Genomic DNA, 18,631 nt, shown 5'->3' with positions numbered 1-18,631 from the left:
CCACTGTCAGATGGGCACTCTGTCCTCATTTGTACCCTGCTCACGAAGAAAGAGGCAGCTAATATTAGGTGGTATCTAGGGATAGGGTGGAAGCCTGCAAATGGATATGCTGGAAGTCTTAACTGGATGGTGCAGCCACTCCACAACAGATGGTAGGAAGCACTTCAGAGTCTCAGCACATTTAGCATGCTGGTTATATCGGAGTTGGAGCATGTCCTCACAGCCAGGGTTGGCAGCTTGGGGCCAGCTCCATCCCGGGAGCTGCACTTTTTCGGCATGTCAGAGTTGGAAGGTGGCTGGAGCACAGAGCCTGATGCCTGGCTGGGGGCAGGCAGACCTGGCCTCCCACTGCTCCCTAAGCCTGGCGGTGATCGTGGCATCTTAAAAATGGCATTTCATCTGCAGTCCCATTCAGAGAAGAAAAGCCTGCTTGTTTTTCAGCTGCATGAGCTCCTTGCCACCAGCTCCACTGAAGGATGCTGCCCACCTCAGAGAAAAGCAACAAAGCACTGCACACAAATTCTGTAAAGAAAATGTTTTATTTAAAGTGTTAAATACCATCACCAGAATGAGTTTGATTTACATTAGTTGGTGTTCATGACAGGCCTAATCTGCCCTTTTTTTTCTTTTTCCCCAACTGTAATTCCTTTTAACTTTTTAAAACGTACTATGTACAAGACAGCAGTGATCACTGGAATAGTGCTATTTACATGACTAAACCATAATTAGAGTTGCAGACGTGTGAAAATTAAAAAAAATACATTAATTTTTTTTTAAATAAATACTGCATAATGACAAGTATGTACAAACCTTCCATGTGTCATCTCCTTGATTTTAAAATTTGAAATAATTTATATAGGACTATGTATACAGGAATGTGAGCACACCTCACAGTGTCAGGAAAATGGTTATGTTATTTTTGTTTAGATCCTAGGGGATATTGTAGACTGCATGTTAGTAGTATTTATTTGCTGCTGGTAGACAGGTGTCTAAATTATTTCAATAAATACAATTTTACCAGTCTGTCTATTAACTTAACAATAATCCATTATATAAACTCTGCAGACAAGACACAATCTCGATTTCTATGATATTGCACAAAGTAAAAGGCATTATAAGTGATACCTTTGCCCTCTTACGAGGCATCTACAATTTTTTAATGGGAAACTTCAGTAGATTTTTCAAATAAAACCAGAATAATTCTGTGTGGCCTTAAAGGTAAATGCAATGTATACTTCAAAAATTATTGCAAGGTTTCAATAATAAACCTTAAGTAGGTATTAAAGGCATACAAAAACCCAGAAAGAAAAAATAAAAAGGATATTTGTTATTAAATGTTAGCCAGTTACATTCCCTTTAAACAAAATAATTTAATGAGGAGCTTGAACTTGCAGCACCACCCAACGGTAGTTACTGTATGCTACAAAAAACAGGTTTTTGAAGATGCATTAACTGCAGCGAGGTCCTGGTAATGGTGTCAAAGAGCTGTCAGAGTGGTACTGATAAGCTTTCTTTAAGGCTATTTTACAAACCATAGACTGTTATTTTCCAGACTGATATTACCTAATTATGTCTTTTGCAATGCAAATGTAGTTTATGAAAATTGAACTTTACAGCAGAAGAACTGTCTGAATTAGTAACCCTTGTTGCTTTTGCAATCTCAAAAACATAGCAATCAATTTGGTTTAGTGCAAATAAAAGTGCTTAAATTTATTTCCTAAAAATCAACCAGGTACTTAATTTTTTCTCTTTCCAAAAACCTTCAAGAAATGATAGTTCAGTCTTTGAATGAAAGATGCTGGTGCTGAAAACAAATTTATTGAAGACATCTTACAATGGCCACATGATTCCACTATTTTGCTGTAGAATTCAATTTGAAGGTGAGAAAAAAATGAAAATAAGTTACCATGCACTGTACAATAAATTGCAAAAAGTTCAAATATCTTCTTTATCAAATACATGCTGAATTACATTAATGTACTCCCAAGCCATGTTGCAAAATCCTTTTCAACATGCTTGAAAAAAAGTAAGTTCTTAAACAATATTTTTCTCAAATAATTCAGAAATGCAGAACAATCTGCAACCCTGAACCAAATATGGGGCATAAGAGAGTAATAAGTCAAAAGGTAGCCATTTTAGAATATGCTGATCATCCTGGGAGGTAGAGGGGAAAAAGAGTAAAAGGAAGAAGGGAGACTGGGAGGAGAGATAGAGAAAGGAGGAGGTAAAAGAAGTGTACAATTTGCACATTATGTTGAACTTTACAAGGCTTGTACCTTTTACATTTAAATAAATTTAATATATTACACTTATTTCTTGTCACATAAACAGAATTTTAAATATTTGCTAGAAATTATTTTTTATTTTTAATATAAGTCTGCAAAAATACAGACCATGACTGGTTTAAAGAATGATAAACGTGGTGTGTCTTTGTATCACCCTGTTGCATTCTCTTTCCTTTAAAACCATGCACTAGTGAAATTTATTTTTAAAAATAATATAAACTGTTGAAAATGGCTGATTTATTCTTTTTTTTTTTTTTTGCAAGTTGCAGCCCCAAGAAAATAATTTAAGTGTTCAGCTAAATCTGTGTCCATGCAAAAAAGTTTCTTAATTTCATACAGTACAGTATATCCACAGAATTTTCTTTTTCAGAGTCCATCATGTTTGGGATTTCACTGTGTGAACAGCTGGAGGTATGAAGCCTGCCACTGTAAGTCTTGAACCTTTTCAATGTGAAGATTTTTCAGATCTCAAGCAACTGCTGCAAGTGCCAGTTGACTTTTCCAGCATCCTTACATTCTTCTTTCTTCAAGTGTCTGCTATTCCACTGACTTGTAATGTGGCTTCATGGGAGGATAACTCCATTTCTGTGGCATAACCAAGCTTCAGGAGGGGAGGGCAGATAAATAAAGAAACAGGAGCAACAAAACAGATATGCTATTGAAAAGGACTTTTGTTGCATGAAACAGATTGATTCTTCTAGTTTAGTCCATGGCTTCAGATTGGACCAAAACTGAGTCCCTGAACTCCAAACCTATCAGTTCCTCATGATTTCAGTCCATCACCTGAGGGCCTTCTGTAGGGCACAATGTGTGCAACTTCCTTGAGAACACAGGATCGCGTTGCAGCCCTAGAAACAGGCTCAGAAGACACAACATTAAGCATGCAGTGTTACCAGGGTTTGCGACCTGTAATTTATTTTTTTGTAACGCTGGTTGCTATGACAACAGTTTCACAGCTGCTATGAGCGAGAATAAGAAGGTCCTGTTGAACTTTCAAGAGATGATTGGGAAGCTCTTCTAGTGAGAGGAGCTAAAGTTGGGTCTACTAGGGAAGAAGGAGGAAAAAGTTTGAACCACCCAATCACCATGTTGGACAGGTCTAGTTCATCTAAAAGTATCTGTGCCACTCCCATAAAGGATTTGTGATCCATACGTCCATAGTCTCCCCAAACAATTATCTGTTGGGAAAAGAAATGAGAAAATAGAAAGATTTCAGCAAAAATTACGAAAGCTTCAATCTGATTTGTCAAATGTCTCTGCTTATTTAATTACAGTAAGGAATGAAATATCTGACTGTTGACATAGTCTAGTTCTTTGCATACTAATTCATGATGAAGACACAGAAAAATTTGGGCAGTAATAGAGCAGTTATCCAGAGAAAACTGAGTGAGAGGAGCCCATACATAAAGCAGAAGCAAAATAATCTGCAGCTCAGTACTTTCTACTTGTAAAAACAGTTATTACTATTGTATTTATCTGCTCAACAAATATTTTATTTCTCAGAATTTATTGCCAAATTAGGCATGAAAGGAAGTTTGAAACTTATTCAGTGAAAACTGTACAGGTGACATTTTCAGGTTCAGATGAATGTTCATGCAAATTACCTGTAAAACTTTCCCTTGGGGACTTTCTTCAAATGATAGAAGTTGCTGATAAAGTGGTTCCAGAGTTTTTCTTGCTACCTTTGTCTTCTTTTTGGCTATGCAGACTCCATTTTCTAATAGATACACCTTTACATATGGTGCTTTTAAGAAACAACATAAAGAACAGTAAGTAAAGAAGTCCAGACTTTTGCATAACAGATGCCCTTTCTATTATCATATAAAAATCTGCCTTTTAATGGATATATAACTTACATGAACAAGTCTCCACAAGCAAAATTAATAATTATTCCCAGGCAAAGCATCTATGCATTTTCTTTACTCTTCTCCCTCATATACTTTTTCTTGATTTCTTTTTATATGTCTCTTTTGCCATGAAACAGTTCAGATTTTGACCTGAAAAAATCAGGTATTCCTATATATAGTGTCCCTATACTATACAAAATGCAAAATAGGCCTATTAAGTAAATGAATTACTTGCAATGACTTTGGTGAGATTTGAATCAATGCTCCAGATTGTTAACAATTTAAAATTATCTACAAGGTGAAAATCAGTGCAGAAAAGACTCTGACACAATTTCTATTTTGGCAGAAGAGCTTGCTAAAAATATCATTATATTGTCCTTTTCACATAGTGTTATAGGACGTCGGATTATAAAATAAGGAGTAAGTATCAAATACTGGTCTACTTTTTGAGTAGGTACCTATTCCATATTCCCTCTTCATTTCTATGATTCCTACATAAAATCTTCAGTATACATCTTTCCCTCTACCCAATAATAAAGGATGCATTTGCTATTGCTGAAATACTTTTGTGTCTTATGGTAGCCTGATTTTTAATTTCCTCCTGAAGTAGGGTTGATTTTTTGCATATCATTTCAATATGTTATGCATTTCAGTGTACAACACTGTGATTTACTGAGAGGTGAATTTGATAACACTTAGAATCATAGAATGTACTGAGTTGGAAGGGACCCATCAAGATCAACAAGTCCAACACCTGGCCCTGCACTAAGATTGTTGCTAAGATTTTTCTTCCTCACCTGGCAGTGTCTTTGAACCTGGTTTTACAACAAGGCCACGGGCTCGGATTATTTCTACTTCCAGTTGTCCTTTCTTGTCCATCATTCCCACCTGAATATCTCCTAGATAACAAAAAGAAATCCTGGCATTATAATTCAGAAATACTTAAATATATGAAATGTCATGAGAATTTCTAGGATGAATATGTGGTGACTTGTATCATCTGCTTTCCATCAGAGAGTATGACCTGGATTTTAACACTACTAGATAATTTAATATTTACCCTCTTCACTGCTGTTTATGTTAGTAAACTATAAAAAAACGCTGCAGTAACATCTTGACTCCCATTTCCCATGCCCCTATTACTTCAAATTACTTTCTTGTCTTAAGAATTTCATATTCAAAAAAGGCAGGAAGGGAACTAGTACAAAGCAGCTCTGTAAAGCTGCTTGAAATCTCTTCACCATGCCTCTAGTTTAAGACACATATGAAAAGATAACCTGTGAATATTTAAAAGTTTGTAAGCACAATAATGACAAACACTTTGCACCTAAATCACCATTTTTATACAACATTATCAAAGTGATTCAGAGAAAGGACTTGTCTCATTAGTCGCATTTTAAGGATGGAAAACTGAAGAAGAAGGGATAAAAGACTGATTTTTTTCAAAGCCCCTTACTACTTTAGAATGTCTTGTTAAGCATCCATAATTACTTTGGCTGCGGTTATAGCTTACTGAGTTGTTCAAAACCACATGGGAAATCCAAATTTAAAGGGAATCTAGATAAATTCTAAGTTCTAATTACCAGACCAAGTAGAATATATCATATCTATAGGACATAAACTCTTACCCATTGACGGTGTTGCCAAAGTCTGTCGTCCTACAAGCTGGGCAGGACCAAGTCCATCCAGAAAATCACTGAACTGGCTATCTGCAGCCAACCTCACACCAGGGAAAATCAAACTAGAAATAATATTAAAACAAAACAAAAAACACTTGAAATGTTCTTTTTTTGTTTTTGTTTTCTAGATATTTTGCACTTAGTGTTCCTGCTCACAAGGAACTTGCAAAACAATTACTGTAATTTTCAAAATTTCAGTGTTCAACAAACAGCAATTCAGCCTCCAACATATATACAAACATGTAAGAAAAGCACTAATCCTCAATACTTTCCTCATTAGTATTTTTCCATCATGCTCTCTTTTTCCAATATATTAAAGACCGCTGTAATTGTAGCATTCGAGACCAGTTCAGTAAGAGATTAATGCACATCCTTACCACTGATTTAGTTACATGAAAGTAAAATTGCTCACATTTCTCAGTCTCTGTGAACTCAATGGCCAAATATCAAATGCACACAGTGAAATGATGACATTAGATGGAATACTGATTGCTATTTTTAAAATCACCTTTTAAAATCAGCATTCATTCTATACATTTTGTTAAAAATGTCCTTGAGAATGCCATCTATTCAATAACAGAACCGAAATCCATTGTGGCAAATGATCAAAGTAACTTAAAATTCAAATTCTTACCATAAATTATCTGTGACCCATTACAAAGCAACAAGAACTAATGAGATTTGTAATGACCAACCATAAAGAAACGTCTATCTCCAGTGCATAATAGTGCATCAACCTGGACATGTAAGATACATTGTGCAGCACAGATGAATCAGCAGTGCTGTGAATACCACTAATAAATCAACCCACAATAAGACTCTTCTGGGCAATACCACTCATAAGTCTTTAACTTGGGCTCTTATGAAAAGCATGATACAAGGCAGACTCATTCTTCTGCCCAGGTAATTTCTTCAAGATTAAAGTAGCAGAATCTTTGAAACACTCTAGAGCCCAGCGAATGACACCTGGAAATGTTCTGGAAATGCTTTGTTCTGCAAAGCACTGAAATATGTGAGGAGTTTTTGGAAGAGAACTTGCCCTTGTCTGTGTTTTACCTGGTGTACTGCACCTGTTTCCCTCTCCTGACACACCTCATGTTGATGCTGCGACCTTCCAGGAGCCTTTCTTATGGCACAACAGAAACGAGCCTCATCCTTCCTGCACCAACAATGGGAGACTCTTTCCATCACAGTGGAAGACTTAGGCTTGGTCCATCAACGACACTAGCTTGTGAAGGGAATTCTGACTGAATAGGACCTACAGTGTTCACTGTGCTTCTCTCTAACTATCAGTTTCATGCAGAAACATGAGGAAACCAGAGTTATAACTGCCACTTACTTTCCCTCAGAGCTGTAGCTGTTCATGCTTCCATCTGTTGATTCCCGGCTAGCCTGACGAGTCATCCAGTTCCTCATCTCCACAGCCAGCCCTGTCTCAGTGCTCCTCTGGACGGTGCTCCGCAGCTTCTTGCCCCCTGCTTCTGTGGAAACAAAAGAGAAGCCCCCATCACACTGTGCTGCCACAGCTGGGCAGCCCTGCCGGAAGCACACCACCACTCCACGTGGCAGGAACACTCAGAGACAGAAATTAACAACCTGTATCAAAACTTCCATTTAAAAATTAACAAGTTTTTAATCATAGTCAAGCAGCATCGTAAATCTCTTTTACAGGACCTTAGCTCTGTCACTGCCTGCTTTTCAAGGTCAGGCAGCATATACACAAAGCAAGGCTGCCCACGGAGGTAACCAGATTTAAACAATTCATAGTCTAGCATGTTTAAAATATATCTTCTTTGGGTGAATAAATCCCTCTTAGGAATTTAATTAAAATGTTACCATGATGTCAAAACCTGCAGAGAAAATGTTGGAATTCAGATGAATTATTTTATTTAAAAACATTCGGTCGTTATCTGCTAAATCAAGTTACAGATATCCTTTAGTGAGAATAGTAAACCACAAATATAGAACCCTTCCCATGCTTTCTTCTCTATTCACTATCTACCTTACATTTATATTTAAAATATACAGCATTGGGTATTATGCACAATATGCACAATATATGCACTTTATCACCACCTCCAAGAATAACGGTTTTTCTATCTGCTTGCGTATTTAATTTTAGTTGTAAAAACAGCAACATAACAGACATCTGAGTATCAGACACAGGAAAAAATACTCAAACAATATAGTAGCATTTTTAGTGTAGGAATTTTGATCAAGACCTCAGCTGGAAGATATAGTGAACACAACAAACACACATAAAAAAGAAATGAGTAGGAATGAAGCTTCAGTTTTTCTTTTATGAATAAGACAGTCACTCCATGTAATTTCTGATTTTAAATGCTGTTCCCTGCAATCGAGCAAGTAATTCTGCATACCTTTATCTGTTTTATACACCTCTGAGTTCAGCACAGTGATGTGTGATATACAGATAATATTATGAAAGAGCAACAACTCTAAATGTAAGCTACAACAAATAACAGAATTCTTAAATATTGATACAATGAGGGTTGAGTAATATCCAGTATCCTTGGATATCTAGGGACTCAACTTCTTTCTGCAGTTGTTTGTAGCATCTGCTACCCTTTACACCTTTGCTGGCTCATCATATACCAGAGGTCAGAAGAATTTCTGAATCTTTGTGGTCAGTGAAACTCTAGGGATCTGAAAATGGAAATGAGCAAAGGGAGGAGACTGTCCTCCATTTGGAGAACAGGACTCTCACACCACACGGAGAATATGTGAATACAGGGACTGACTTAGAGTAAGAGGACCTGCACCCTCAGGGAATGGAATAGAGACATCGGTTTCAACATGTGCATTCAGTGTCACTGTCCTGCAGGCTGCAGCATGGGTTGAAGTCTCCCAGGCCCCTTAGTCAGGAGGAATATTAGGTCAGATAAAGAACATGGGAAATTAAGTGAAGTGGGAACTAGACACCAAAAATACCTTGAAAACCACTGGCTCCTTGTCAAGGAAGATTAATAACTCTGCAATATTTAACAGCAGTGAGACACTTCTTTAGCAGTATCATGAGTGGTTCAAATCATGCTGGTTATTACAAGCCTTCTACATATTCCTTAAGACCATAACTTTTAATGGGTCTCCAAATATAACAGAAGTAGTAATTCTCCTCTAGAACTTCAGCTACCCAAGTGAATGCAGTACCCAACAGAATGAAAAAAAAAATTTACTACTAATCAAAACTATTTCTCAAAACGCCAATCAATACCTGATACAATAAATACAAACAAAAAAGACACCAGGCTAACATGACATGTGAAACATGAACGGCAGAAATCAACAATTTCATTTCTATTGGGCTCTACTGTTCCAAGTGCCCGTTGTTTTATTACTTATATTCAACTGATGAAAGCAGGCAGCTGACTTCCAAATTGGCCCAGAGTTGTTCTAAAATATAAGCATTCACTTCAAAGAAATATTCCCACAAAACTGCCAGAAAAAGATTATCTACAGTGTACCTGTAGAAAAGGTACACCGTATCATAGTTACACAGGAAAGGCACACAACTCCTGAAGCCCCATGCTTGTTATTGTATTGTTACAGGATAATATTCTCCTGTTCCAAGAGCTCTTTTGATTTATTTTTATGATATTTTGATATTAATTTTTATGCAAATTTAACAGAACATCTACATCTTGCATGATTCTCCAATGTCTTCATATCATATCTTTCAAATATTTCGAGGTTTGGGTGATATATTTGTTTGATTATGTGATAAGTGAGGGAGTATATAGTAACTTATATTATTTTATAAGGTAGATTTTTTTATTCTGAATTAGAATTGTAAGTCTGTATGCCTTCACTCTATAAGAAAATTCACAGAATAAAAAATCAACACATTCATTACACATCAATTTACTGAGAAATCAAGGGAGAACCAGTGCAACTGTCATTCAAGTCTTCATAGAAGCACATGTGTATCTGTTCATAGCATCCCTCTAAAACTTATTTTTAAGTAGTTTTGCTTTCCCACATTGATTTTAATTGAAGTAAGTGCTCTGGTTCACATGACGACAGGCACACAGGTGATAAGATACAACTTTGATACAGTATGAAGTTAGGCATGTGTAGTATATCCAACTTTTGTATGAGTGGTAAATAGTAGTCATTTTGACCTTAATACTAAATTTAAGGAGGGCTAAAAGGAAGCGATGTGAATAACTATTTCCCAGTTTTCAACAGAAACAGTCAGCGCTCTCTGATGGCCTCCAAAGATCTGACCTTTCATCAATAAGGTTCCTAATCATGACTTTGATGCTTCTTGAAACAAAAATTGAAGATTTCAACAGCAAAATGGCAACTTGGAATAGAAGTATAGAAGAAGACTCAGATCACAGGCATGACTCCTGAGCCACTGCTTGAGAGCTGAATATTCGTTCAGATTAAGCTTGGCTAAACAATAACAGACATGAGAAATAATCCCACTTGATTGCCCACAATACTAGCAATACACTTATCCCTGGAAAAATGTTAATAAATCAAAAATAATCCTACAATTCCTCAATTTAAATTCAGAGACAGTATTTGTAACATCCATCATTCATGTTTCATAAATTCAGCATTCAAATATTTCAAATGTTGCAAGTAGCAATGAAAATGTGAAGGATTTATTCAACTCAAAGAAATACCCTTTGGTGCCATACTTCCAAGCTGGTAGAACATCTAGTTGAAGATCTTATCACTCCACTAACTCCAAATTGGTTTCCCTTATTCCTGCTTGGAAATTGAAACCTCTCTTGTGTTAATTCAACTACTCATGTGGCTGCATTCCATACTGGACCCAGACCAAAAGGAACAAACTAACAATATGAATTAAAGTTGTTCTTTTTCTTTTAGGACAGATAATTAAAAAAAAAAAAAGTGAAAACAAGCATACAGCTGAATGAATCCAACTGAAGTAATGCTAATCTCTAGCTAGATAAGTAATTTGGGAATGCATCTGACATGAACACAGAAATAAACATGTAATTGGTGTCACTGTAGAAGTGGGGGTTTTATAATCCTAAAGTATATATATATATAAATACACTCATGTTATGTATGCTGTTTTAATCTTACCAAATAAAAGGACAGAGAAACAAGAGAATTTAGAACTGTACTTTATTGTTAAATATTTTGCTGACCACCTACACTGAAAATCATTTTACTCACAATTTCCTAAATTCTAATAAAGAAAATTGAAAATGTTCTCCAAATTAGTATAAGCTAATTGCCCCAACAAGAAGAAATTTCTCTCAAGTCTTCATCACAAAATATGGAATACATTATCTGCAAAACACCACTTCAGATTCTAGCAGCCATATTGTACGGAGTGGAATAAATTACCAGAAATAATTGCTTTGGTATTTATGAAAGCACATTCATTCTTATGGTTAATCACACTGGTAATTTAACTAATATGGTTACTGCAAATAGACTCCACAGGCCACATTTTCTAAATTACATGCGGAATTATTTGTTCCCACAACTTGGAGTGCAAATCACTTGCAAATTAAGGATGTAAAACTACTGATATGATCTTCAATAGCAGATGAGGACAAGTCAAAAAATGGAGTGAATGCAACATATTACCTTCTGTCATCTGGGATCTAGACAGATGAAATCTGCCTCTCATGGGGAGAGGGAGCTCTCAGCTTGCTCTCGGCAAGAGCTTCCTACAACTGCTCCCCAGCAGGCACAGATTCCTGAGAGAGAACGTGGCTGGCACAGGTAGAGGCAGGCAGGCTATGCCAGTCCCCAGGTTGTGCGTGATCTCTTGGTAGGACTTGTAATGAGTACAGAGCACAGAGCAGCTGTGGCTTCAGAAACACACTCAAGTGCTTGAGGTGGCTGGCTCGTCTGCTCTCCCCACCTAAACAAAAAGGCTGCATAAAAACTGCTTCAGTGCCTTCATTTGAACTCAGGAGTTCAAATGAAACTGTTCAAATGAAACAAGTCTCTAAAAGAATAAGCTGCCTTAAAGTGGCCATTTTTCAAGAGTCAAATTCTTAACATATCTAGTGATCTGCTCTGGGCATGTTAACACCAGGCTGGATAAAATCATCAGAGACAACCGATCAACATTTGAACCTACCAAAGAAAAGGTGGACAGAGTAGGTCTAAATTCCCTTGCAGCTGCTCATTCTGTGTCTAAAACAGCCCAAGTTTTGGCTGCATTGAACAAGGCATTTAGCTCCTTTTGAAATACTGGGAACCGCAGCCAAGTTGTTTCTTTCTTTGTGTCACCCACAGACTCCAAGCAGAAGACATGGATTAGGATCTACTAATTTAAGGCGGATTTGGGAAACCCAGATTCCATTGTCACTTCAGTTTGAGCACACTTCATTGATCTCAGAGGCCAATGCTAACAACCAGCTTATGAAGTGTTGTGCTACAGTCCTTCCAATGAAGGTTTTCACAGTGCATGCTGTCAGCATTTATGAAGCCCAAAGAGTATTTGCAGCGACAGGAAGAAACTGCTACCAGGGCTTTCCCTTACTTGTAAGGAAGAAGGGAAGACCTGTGTTCTAGTTCCTGCTTCCATGAATATCTGAACATAAAATACTGAAAAACTGTGACTAGGATGGAAATGGCCTGTCTGGATAGGCCCAAAGCAGAGCTGCCTTCAGTAAGGGAATAGCCACGCTTGGAAAGTGTGAGTCTAGACTTACACCCTCAGTTTGCACTACACAATTTTAAATTTCTTGGGAGGCCTCACTAGTTTTTCATTTTCAGTCAAGAAATCCTTCTTCACTCTTGTCCTGTTCTTTCCTCTGGACATAATGGAAGCATGGTTAATTAAGATTAAGGTTAATTAAGATAGCATCTAAATAAAGAGAGAACTGAATGAAATAATCAAGTGCAAAACTATTGCTTGAACTTCTGGTCAAAGGTTGGTATAGAAGCTTTGGCATCCCTATTACTGATGAATTTCCACAGACAGGACCCAAGAGGCAGCCATCACTAATCTCAGTTGTTCCTGGCCAGATTGTACCATCCTTTGTCTTCATTCCATTTCCCTGTCATGGTAAGGCTGGTCATATGTTTAGTCTGGAAAAGATCCCCATGGCTTGCTGTGGTCATGTGATTTGAAGTCAGTTTACCACACACAGCTTCTAAGCAATGTTTGGAAAGCAGGCACCTGCTTCTTATTCTCTCCCACCTCTTGATGTGTTTAAAGCTGTATCCTGCCACTTTAGTTTCACTCCTGTTCTCATGTCCATCCTCCAATCTTTACTGAGCCTGCAGCAAATTTAAAAGCATCAGACAACAGAAACTTCTTCTGCCTGCATGGGGCATCCATCAGCTTAGGCTCTTCAACACTTACGGTCCCAAAAAGGTTTTGAAATATTTTTACAAGACTGAAGTGTTAACAAAGAGCTGTATTTCTACATACACAGTAACTACTTAATGGTCCTTAAATTCTAGTATCACTGGTGTTATTATTCAGAATCACATACTATATATAAAAAGGACAAATAGCCATCTTGTACACCCTAGGGCTTGTTTTCAATATCTATGCTAAGAAACACTCCTGGAAACCCCAATTAAGTAGATACAGAACCACAGCACCGAGGCTTGATCCTTGAGCATTCCCTTGACCAAGAATTTACCCATGATAACAGACAAGACAATGGACTGGGAGCCATCCCAGGGAATCAAAACTAAATAGCTGCAGCTGTAAGGAAAAGAGGTGTTAGTCCTGCTGTGATTTCCACTTCTTATTTGGTTACCTGGCTCTGACTAGCTAACAACAAACAGACTATGAAGGTCTGCTTGGATCCTTTGCTTTAAAGATGATGATTACAGATCTTGATTATAATACACACTAAGAAAATAAACTATTTTCCTAATTTTTATCACCTATTTGGCCCAAGAGAGATCAGGACATCTCTATTACATTTATGCTATTTTTTCAAATGTATGACTGCAGGGCCAAGAAGGAACGTTGTCTTCAAGTTTGCTTTAGATACATTTTCAAGTCAACTGTTATACTGAGATTTACTGAGTTAATAAACTACCCTTTGACTAGACAGTCCAACTAGAGATCCACAAAGGTTTGAATCTAACTTGGAAAAAATACCATTCCACTTGAAATGTGTCAAATATGGGATCATAAAAAATGCTTAGTTCTGATATAATATAAAACCAGCAGACATCAAATGCAGAATGAATATGCTATCCTCATGACTTTTATTTAGAAATGCACAACACCTGAGAGAGATATGCAGATCAGCAATAGGACTGCACAGCCGCTCAGGCCTTTGCAGCACTACTGTAGAAGTCTCTGTTTCTGTTACTGAGAAAGCCATCAGTTTTCGAGGTGTGGTCAAAAGCCTTGTACAACTACTGTAGAACTAAACACAGAGACACAACAATGAAGAAGCACGTGGCTTTGCAGCCCACACCTGTATGTCCCATGTGGCAAGTGACCTGAATGAACAGTTCTTCAGGAATCCTCATTTAGAGCAGCTACGATCTCCATGCAGATAAATGTTTTTATCATTCAAATATAACAGGTCTGATTCTATGAGCACTTTGTGCATGTGTCAAAACAGAATGGTAGCATTTTATATCCACTTTGTACATCCTGTACAACAATCTCTATAACTACAAAAAGTGCACAGCAGTGGGAAATCAGTCTCATCTCAAAGCTATTAAAATCCTGAAAAATAGAGCAAGCAATTTTGTGGAATTACATTCTAATTTTGTATACCATTTATACAAGGAATAACTAAACAGGTGCACATCTTCATCACAAGAAATCTTTATATCCAATCATTGATTTTGCCAGTGACAAAGGATGATCATATTAAGTAAATAGGAACCATTTCTGCAGTTTTGAGAGGTAATGTTTTTATGTTTATGTGTACCTTCAATTTTCTGGATGTACATCATTCTTATGCATTTAATAATAACCATTACTCCATGCAGCACCAAGTGCAGATTAAAACTGCTTAGACAGCAAAGAGTATACATATACTGAGGAGCTTAGGACTGCTTTTTTATTTTTGTATTATATATGAAGTGGGAGATACTTTCTAAATATGTAATAATGACAGTAACACTATTCTTCAACCCAGCCTTGATTCTTTCTAGTATAGCAAGGGTTATTACATATGCTATCAGACAGATCTGAGCAGCATTGTTGAATGATGTAGCAAGTGTGTTGAAACAATTCAACAGCCTCCATTAAGGCTTAATGAGATAGATGGTGCCAAGGAGTTGGATGGCTACTGAGATTATACAAATTAGAAACACTCTTCCTCCTTTGCTTTGTCTAAGATGAGTAATGATCCTATGCAAATATAATTATTTAAATAACCACAGTTCACAAAAAACTGAGCAAATTTCACACCATAATGACCCACTTTCAAACTACTGCTGTTAAACATTTACCTCTCCAATGACAATAACACAGCATCCTGCTGCTCTGACTACACTTGACCTTGACATTGAAAAATGATAATTACAGAGTGTAGATATAAATGAGACAAGGCTTTTTCACTTCTATGTACGTACCACCAGAGATGTAACTTGTAGCTTCACTGATGCTGTTATAGCCATACTTGAGTTATCTGTAAGCTATTCAGATACATGTATGTACAGTGTAACTAGAAGCTCAGAACAGAAATATAACTGTAAGAGAAATACAGTTTTAAAACTCCACTGGGTATTTCTATCATAAGTCAGGCTGAAATATGTTGTACTGTGAATGTTAATCCTTCTGCAGTTTCTTCTACTTTTCTGTTAACTTTCCAGAGGTTTCCCAGAATACATGTGATTTTTTTTTTTTTGGTCACACTTCTTTGCCAGCAACAGTATAGTTTTTTCTATGCTTATTTTTTAAAAGGTCTCGCCCATCTTGGCATCCGCAGCTACTTCTTTAGGATAGTACCTGAGTGTAAAAACTGATAAAAACATTTGCAACTGGAAGGAAAGATGAAAATTGCTGGAAATGCCTGCTGTACTGCCTCCACCCTGGAACTCAGCTTGTGGAGCTGCAGAGGTGGGAGAGACCCAGCCCTGCCATCCTGAAGGAAAGGTTGACTCAGCTCAGCCCCTGAGCTGTGCCCTAACAGCAACAGAAAAAATTATCAACTTAAATATCATGCAGACTGTATGGAATGATTACTATTGCATTATTCAGAGTGGTTTTTATCATCTAAGATGAGCCACTCCACTGTTGCATGAGATGTGCAGTAGATGATCTCTGGTGTGTTAGCATCTATCAAAGCAAGATCTTTAAAGCTTCATCTTTTATAGTTGATAACCTGTCACAGGGCATTATACCCTTCTTTCATATTCCTCCTTGGCTCTGCCTATGAACATTCCACATAAACAAGGTCATCTTTACCACCAAGGCCAAAAAGTAGGCCAGTTCCCCCAAGAAGATGTAGTTATTCTTATTTTCTTCATTGCCTAATACTCTCATATTACTTTATTCTTTTTAAGATGATAATTTTAAAGCATAACTACTTCATGTGCAGAATTCACTTCAATAATTACTTGCTAATGAATTGATTGTTACTACTTCCCCCATTTTCTATTTCTGGTCAAATTATTGTCTGCTTGTTACTGTCTACTGGGACCTCCAGAGGGACAGTGTGATCTGGTGGTCTAACCACAGGAACAGAACCCAGGAACTGCCGAGCTTTATTCCAGCTCTGCCAATGAGCAATGATTAATCAGTGAGAAATGCCACTGAAGCCAGCAACAGCGCTCAACTGAGCAGCTCAGCCTTCATTTAAATTAGTCCCGACCCTTCACTCACTGGCAGCACTCCTGCTGATACCTATGTGGGATCGAACAACCCCTCCAGCAAGTTTCCCAGCTAGTTATCAGCCAGGTGACAGGAGTGTATAATGTGCTTCTATTCCTGCTGAACTCTTGCAGCAACACTCGGATACTTCTCTCAGTAGACATCAATATGCAAAACTGTAACATAATTTTTTCTCAGCTAACGCAACTAATTTTTGCTATTTTTGGCATGATTGTCTTGGACTGAAGAACATTCTGTGGCTTTTTTTTTTTAATTGCCTTTTGTTTTTCTAACATACTGGGAGACCAAGATGCCTTCCAGTTCTTTCTGAATTAATTTATGACTTACATTATCATAAATTATCTCTTGAATTGTCTTGAGCACCTGCAAAGCATTTGGCTTTCCCCTTCAATCTCATAGCTTCACTACCCCCCAAAAACCTTTGCAAAAGAAGATATTAAATTGAAGTACACTCCCTTTTGGCAGGCATAATTCTGCACACAGATCTTGCCATGACCAGCAGTTCTAGAGCTGCACTCCTGGCAACCTACATATTTAACAGTTTATACCAACACCTCGGTGCAAATGCAAATCAGAAATGAATGTAAACAGAGTATAGAAAGGAAACAGTAGTGGAAATTTATTACGGCAAACAATACCCACAGTGGAGCTTGAGGAAGCACCAAGTTACCAGTTCTACTCATAAAAAGAGATCTAGGCTTTCTAGTGACTACACGTGGTCTGAATCTCTCTTCCTTTCTCTGGATGTTGGATAACTCCAATTCTTCTCCAGTAACCTGCTCTAGCATTGGTATATTCATATGCACTACTTGTAAATATATCATGTGCATGAGATTTTACATTATGACTACACAGATTTCCAAAAGGATGTCATATGCATTTCAATTGGAAATTCCCTCATCTTTTGAAAATGACAAAATTTCCCTTAATTTCAACAAGGCCAGGATTTAAGAAAAAATGTGAGGCTCTGGATGTTTCAAGAGCATTCATATAGGTACTGATTTGTCTTCTGTCCCATGCCTCTTCAACAATTTCCATGTAATTTAAGTCTGTTCCAACCATTATTTGACACCAATTCTCACTTTACTATGCAGGCTATACATTTTATCCCCAATGACCCTAACAAAAAATGCAAAAGATGCTCTTTAAAATCCTTGATACTTTTATAACCTACATAATTTGTTCTGGTACCAAATGAAATGTTACTCCTGTGTTTGCATGTGTACATATGCCAGAAAGAAACCGATAATGAAAAGAACTATTTTCTAACACCTTTTACGAGACATAGCTAAGAATAATAAACTCCTTTAAAAACAATGAATATGCATAAACTTGAAGGATTCATCTCAACTAATCAGCAAGCAGGAAATGCTAGTGTGAATAGCAGTTCCCTGTGCTGCAAACCTGCTCAGGCCTAGCCAAGGCAAGTTCCCTCTGTACTCTGCACTGGTGAGGCTGCACCTTGAGCAGTGGGTTCAGTTTTGAGTCTCTCACTTCAAGGACACTGAGGTGCTGCAGCGTGCCCAGAGAAGGGCAACGGGGCTCTAAAAAACATGTCTTATAAGGAGTGGCTGAGGGAGCTGGGTTTGTTTAGTTTTGAGAAGAGGAGGCCCAAGGGGGAACTCATCACTCTCTACAACTACCTGAAAGGAAGTTGTAGAGAGGTGGGGGTCGGTCTCTTCTACCGTGCCCACAGTGAGTGGACTAGAGGAAACAGCCTTAATCTGAGACAGGAGATTCAGATTCGATACTAGAAAAAAGTCTTCCACTGTCAGGGTGGTGAGGCATTGGAACAGGTTTCCCAGGAAGGTGGTGGAGTCACCATCTCTGGACCTGTTCAGGAGTCCTCTTGATCTGGCACTGGGTGATGTGGTTTAGGGGTTACAGTGGAAGTGCTGGGTGGACAGTTGGACTGGATGATCCTGAACCTTGATGATTCTATGATTCAAGTTCATGGCTACCAATGGGAAAATGGAAGCCTTTCCATAGCCTACTTCTTCAGTATATCAGAGCTTGGATGCCAGGGCTTAAGAA

General features: G+C 37.6%; 1 protein-coding gene across 50 annotated transcripts in view; it reads right to left on the bottom strand.

The window, feature by feature from the left end:
- Positions 1-520: 520 nt before the first annotated feature.
- The window catches only part of RIMS2 (regulating synaptic membrane exocytosis 2), a 449,434-nt gene continuing 431,323 nt past the window's right edge, over positions 521-18,631 (bottom strand). For all 50 annotated transcript variants that reach the window (XM_027883430.1, XM_027883435.1, XM_027883443.1 and 47 more), the window contains 5 exons: positions 7,151-7,292; positions 5,761-5,873; positions 4,930-5,031; positions 3,890-4,029; positions 521-3,463 (listed from right to left, as the gene is read on the bottom strand). In XM_027883430.1, the coding sequence (XP_027739231.1) occupies positions 3,245-3,463; positions 3,890-4,029; positions 4,930-5,031; positions 5,761-5,873; positions 7,151-7,292 (716 nt within the window). In that variant the 3' untranslated portion in view covers positions 521-3,244. The remainder of the gene's footprint in view (positions 3,464-3,889; positions 4,030-4,929; positions 5,032-5,760; positions 5,874-7,150; positions 7,293-18,631) is intronic.

This window comes from Empidonax traillii, unplaced genomic scaffold (assembly GCF_003031625.1).
Source record: "Empidonax traillii isolate 1590-97213 ecotype Southwest subspecies unplaced genomic scaffold, ASM303162v1 scaffold126:size1624879, whole genome shotgun sequence".
In the NCBI taxonomy this organism is placed as follows: domain Eukaryota; kingdom Metazoa; phylum Chordata; class Aves; order Passeriformes; family Tyrannidae; genus Empidonax; species Empidonax traillii.
Note: the sequence above shows the minus strand (reverse complement) of the source record. Positions and strands in the feature narration are given on the sequence as shown.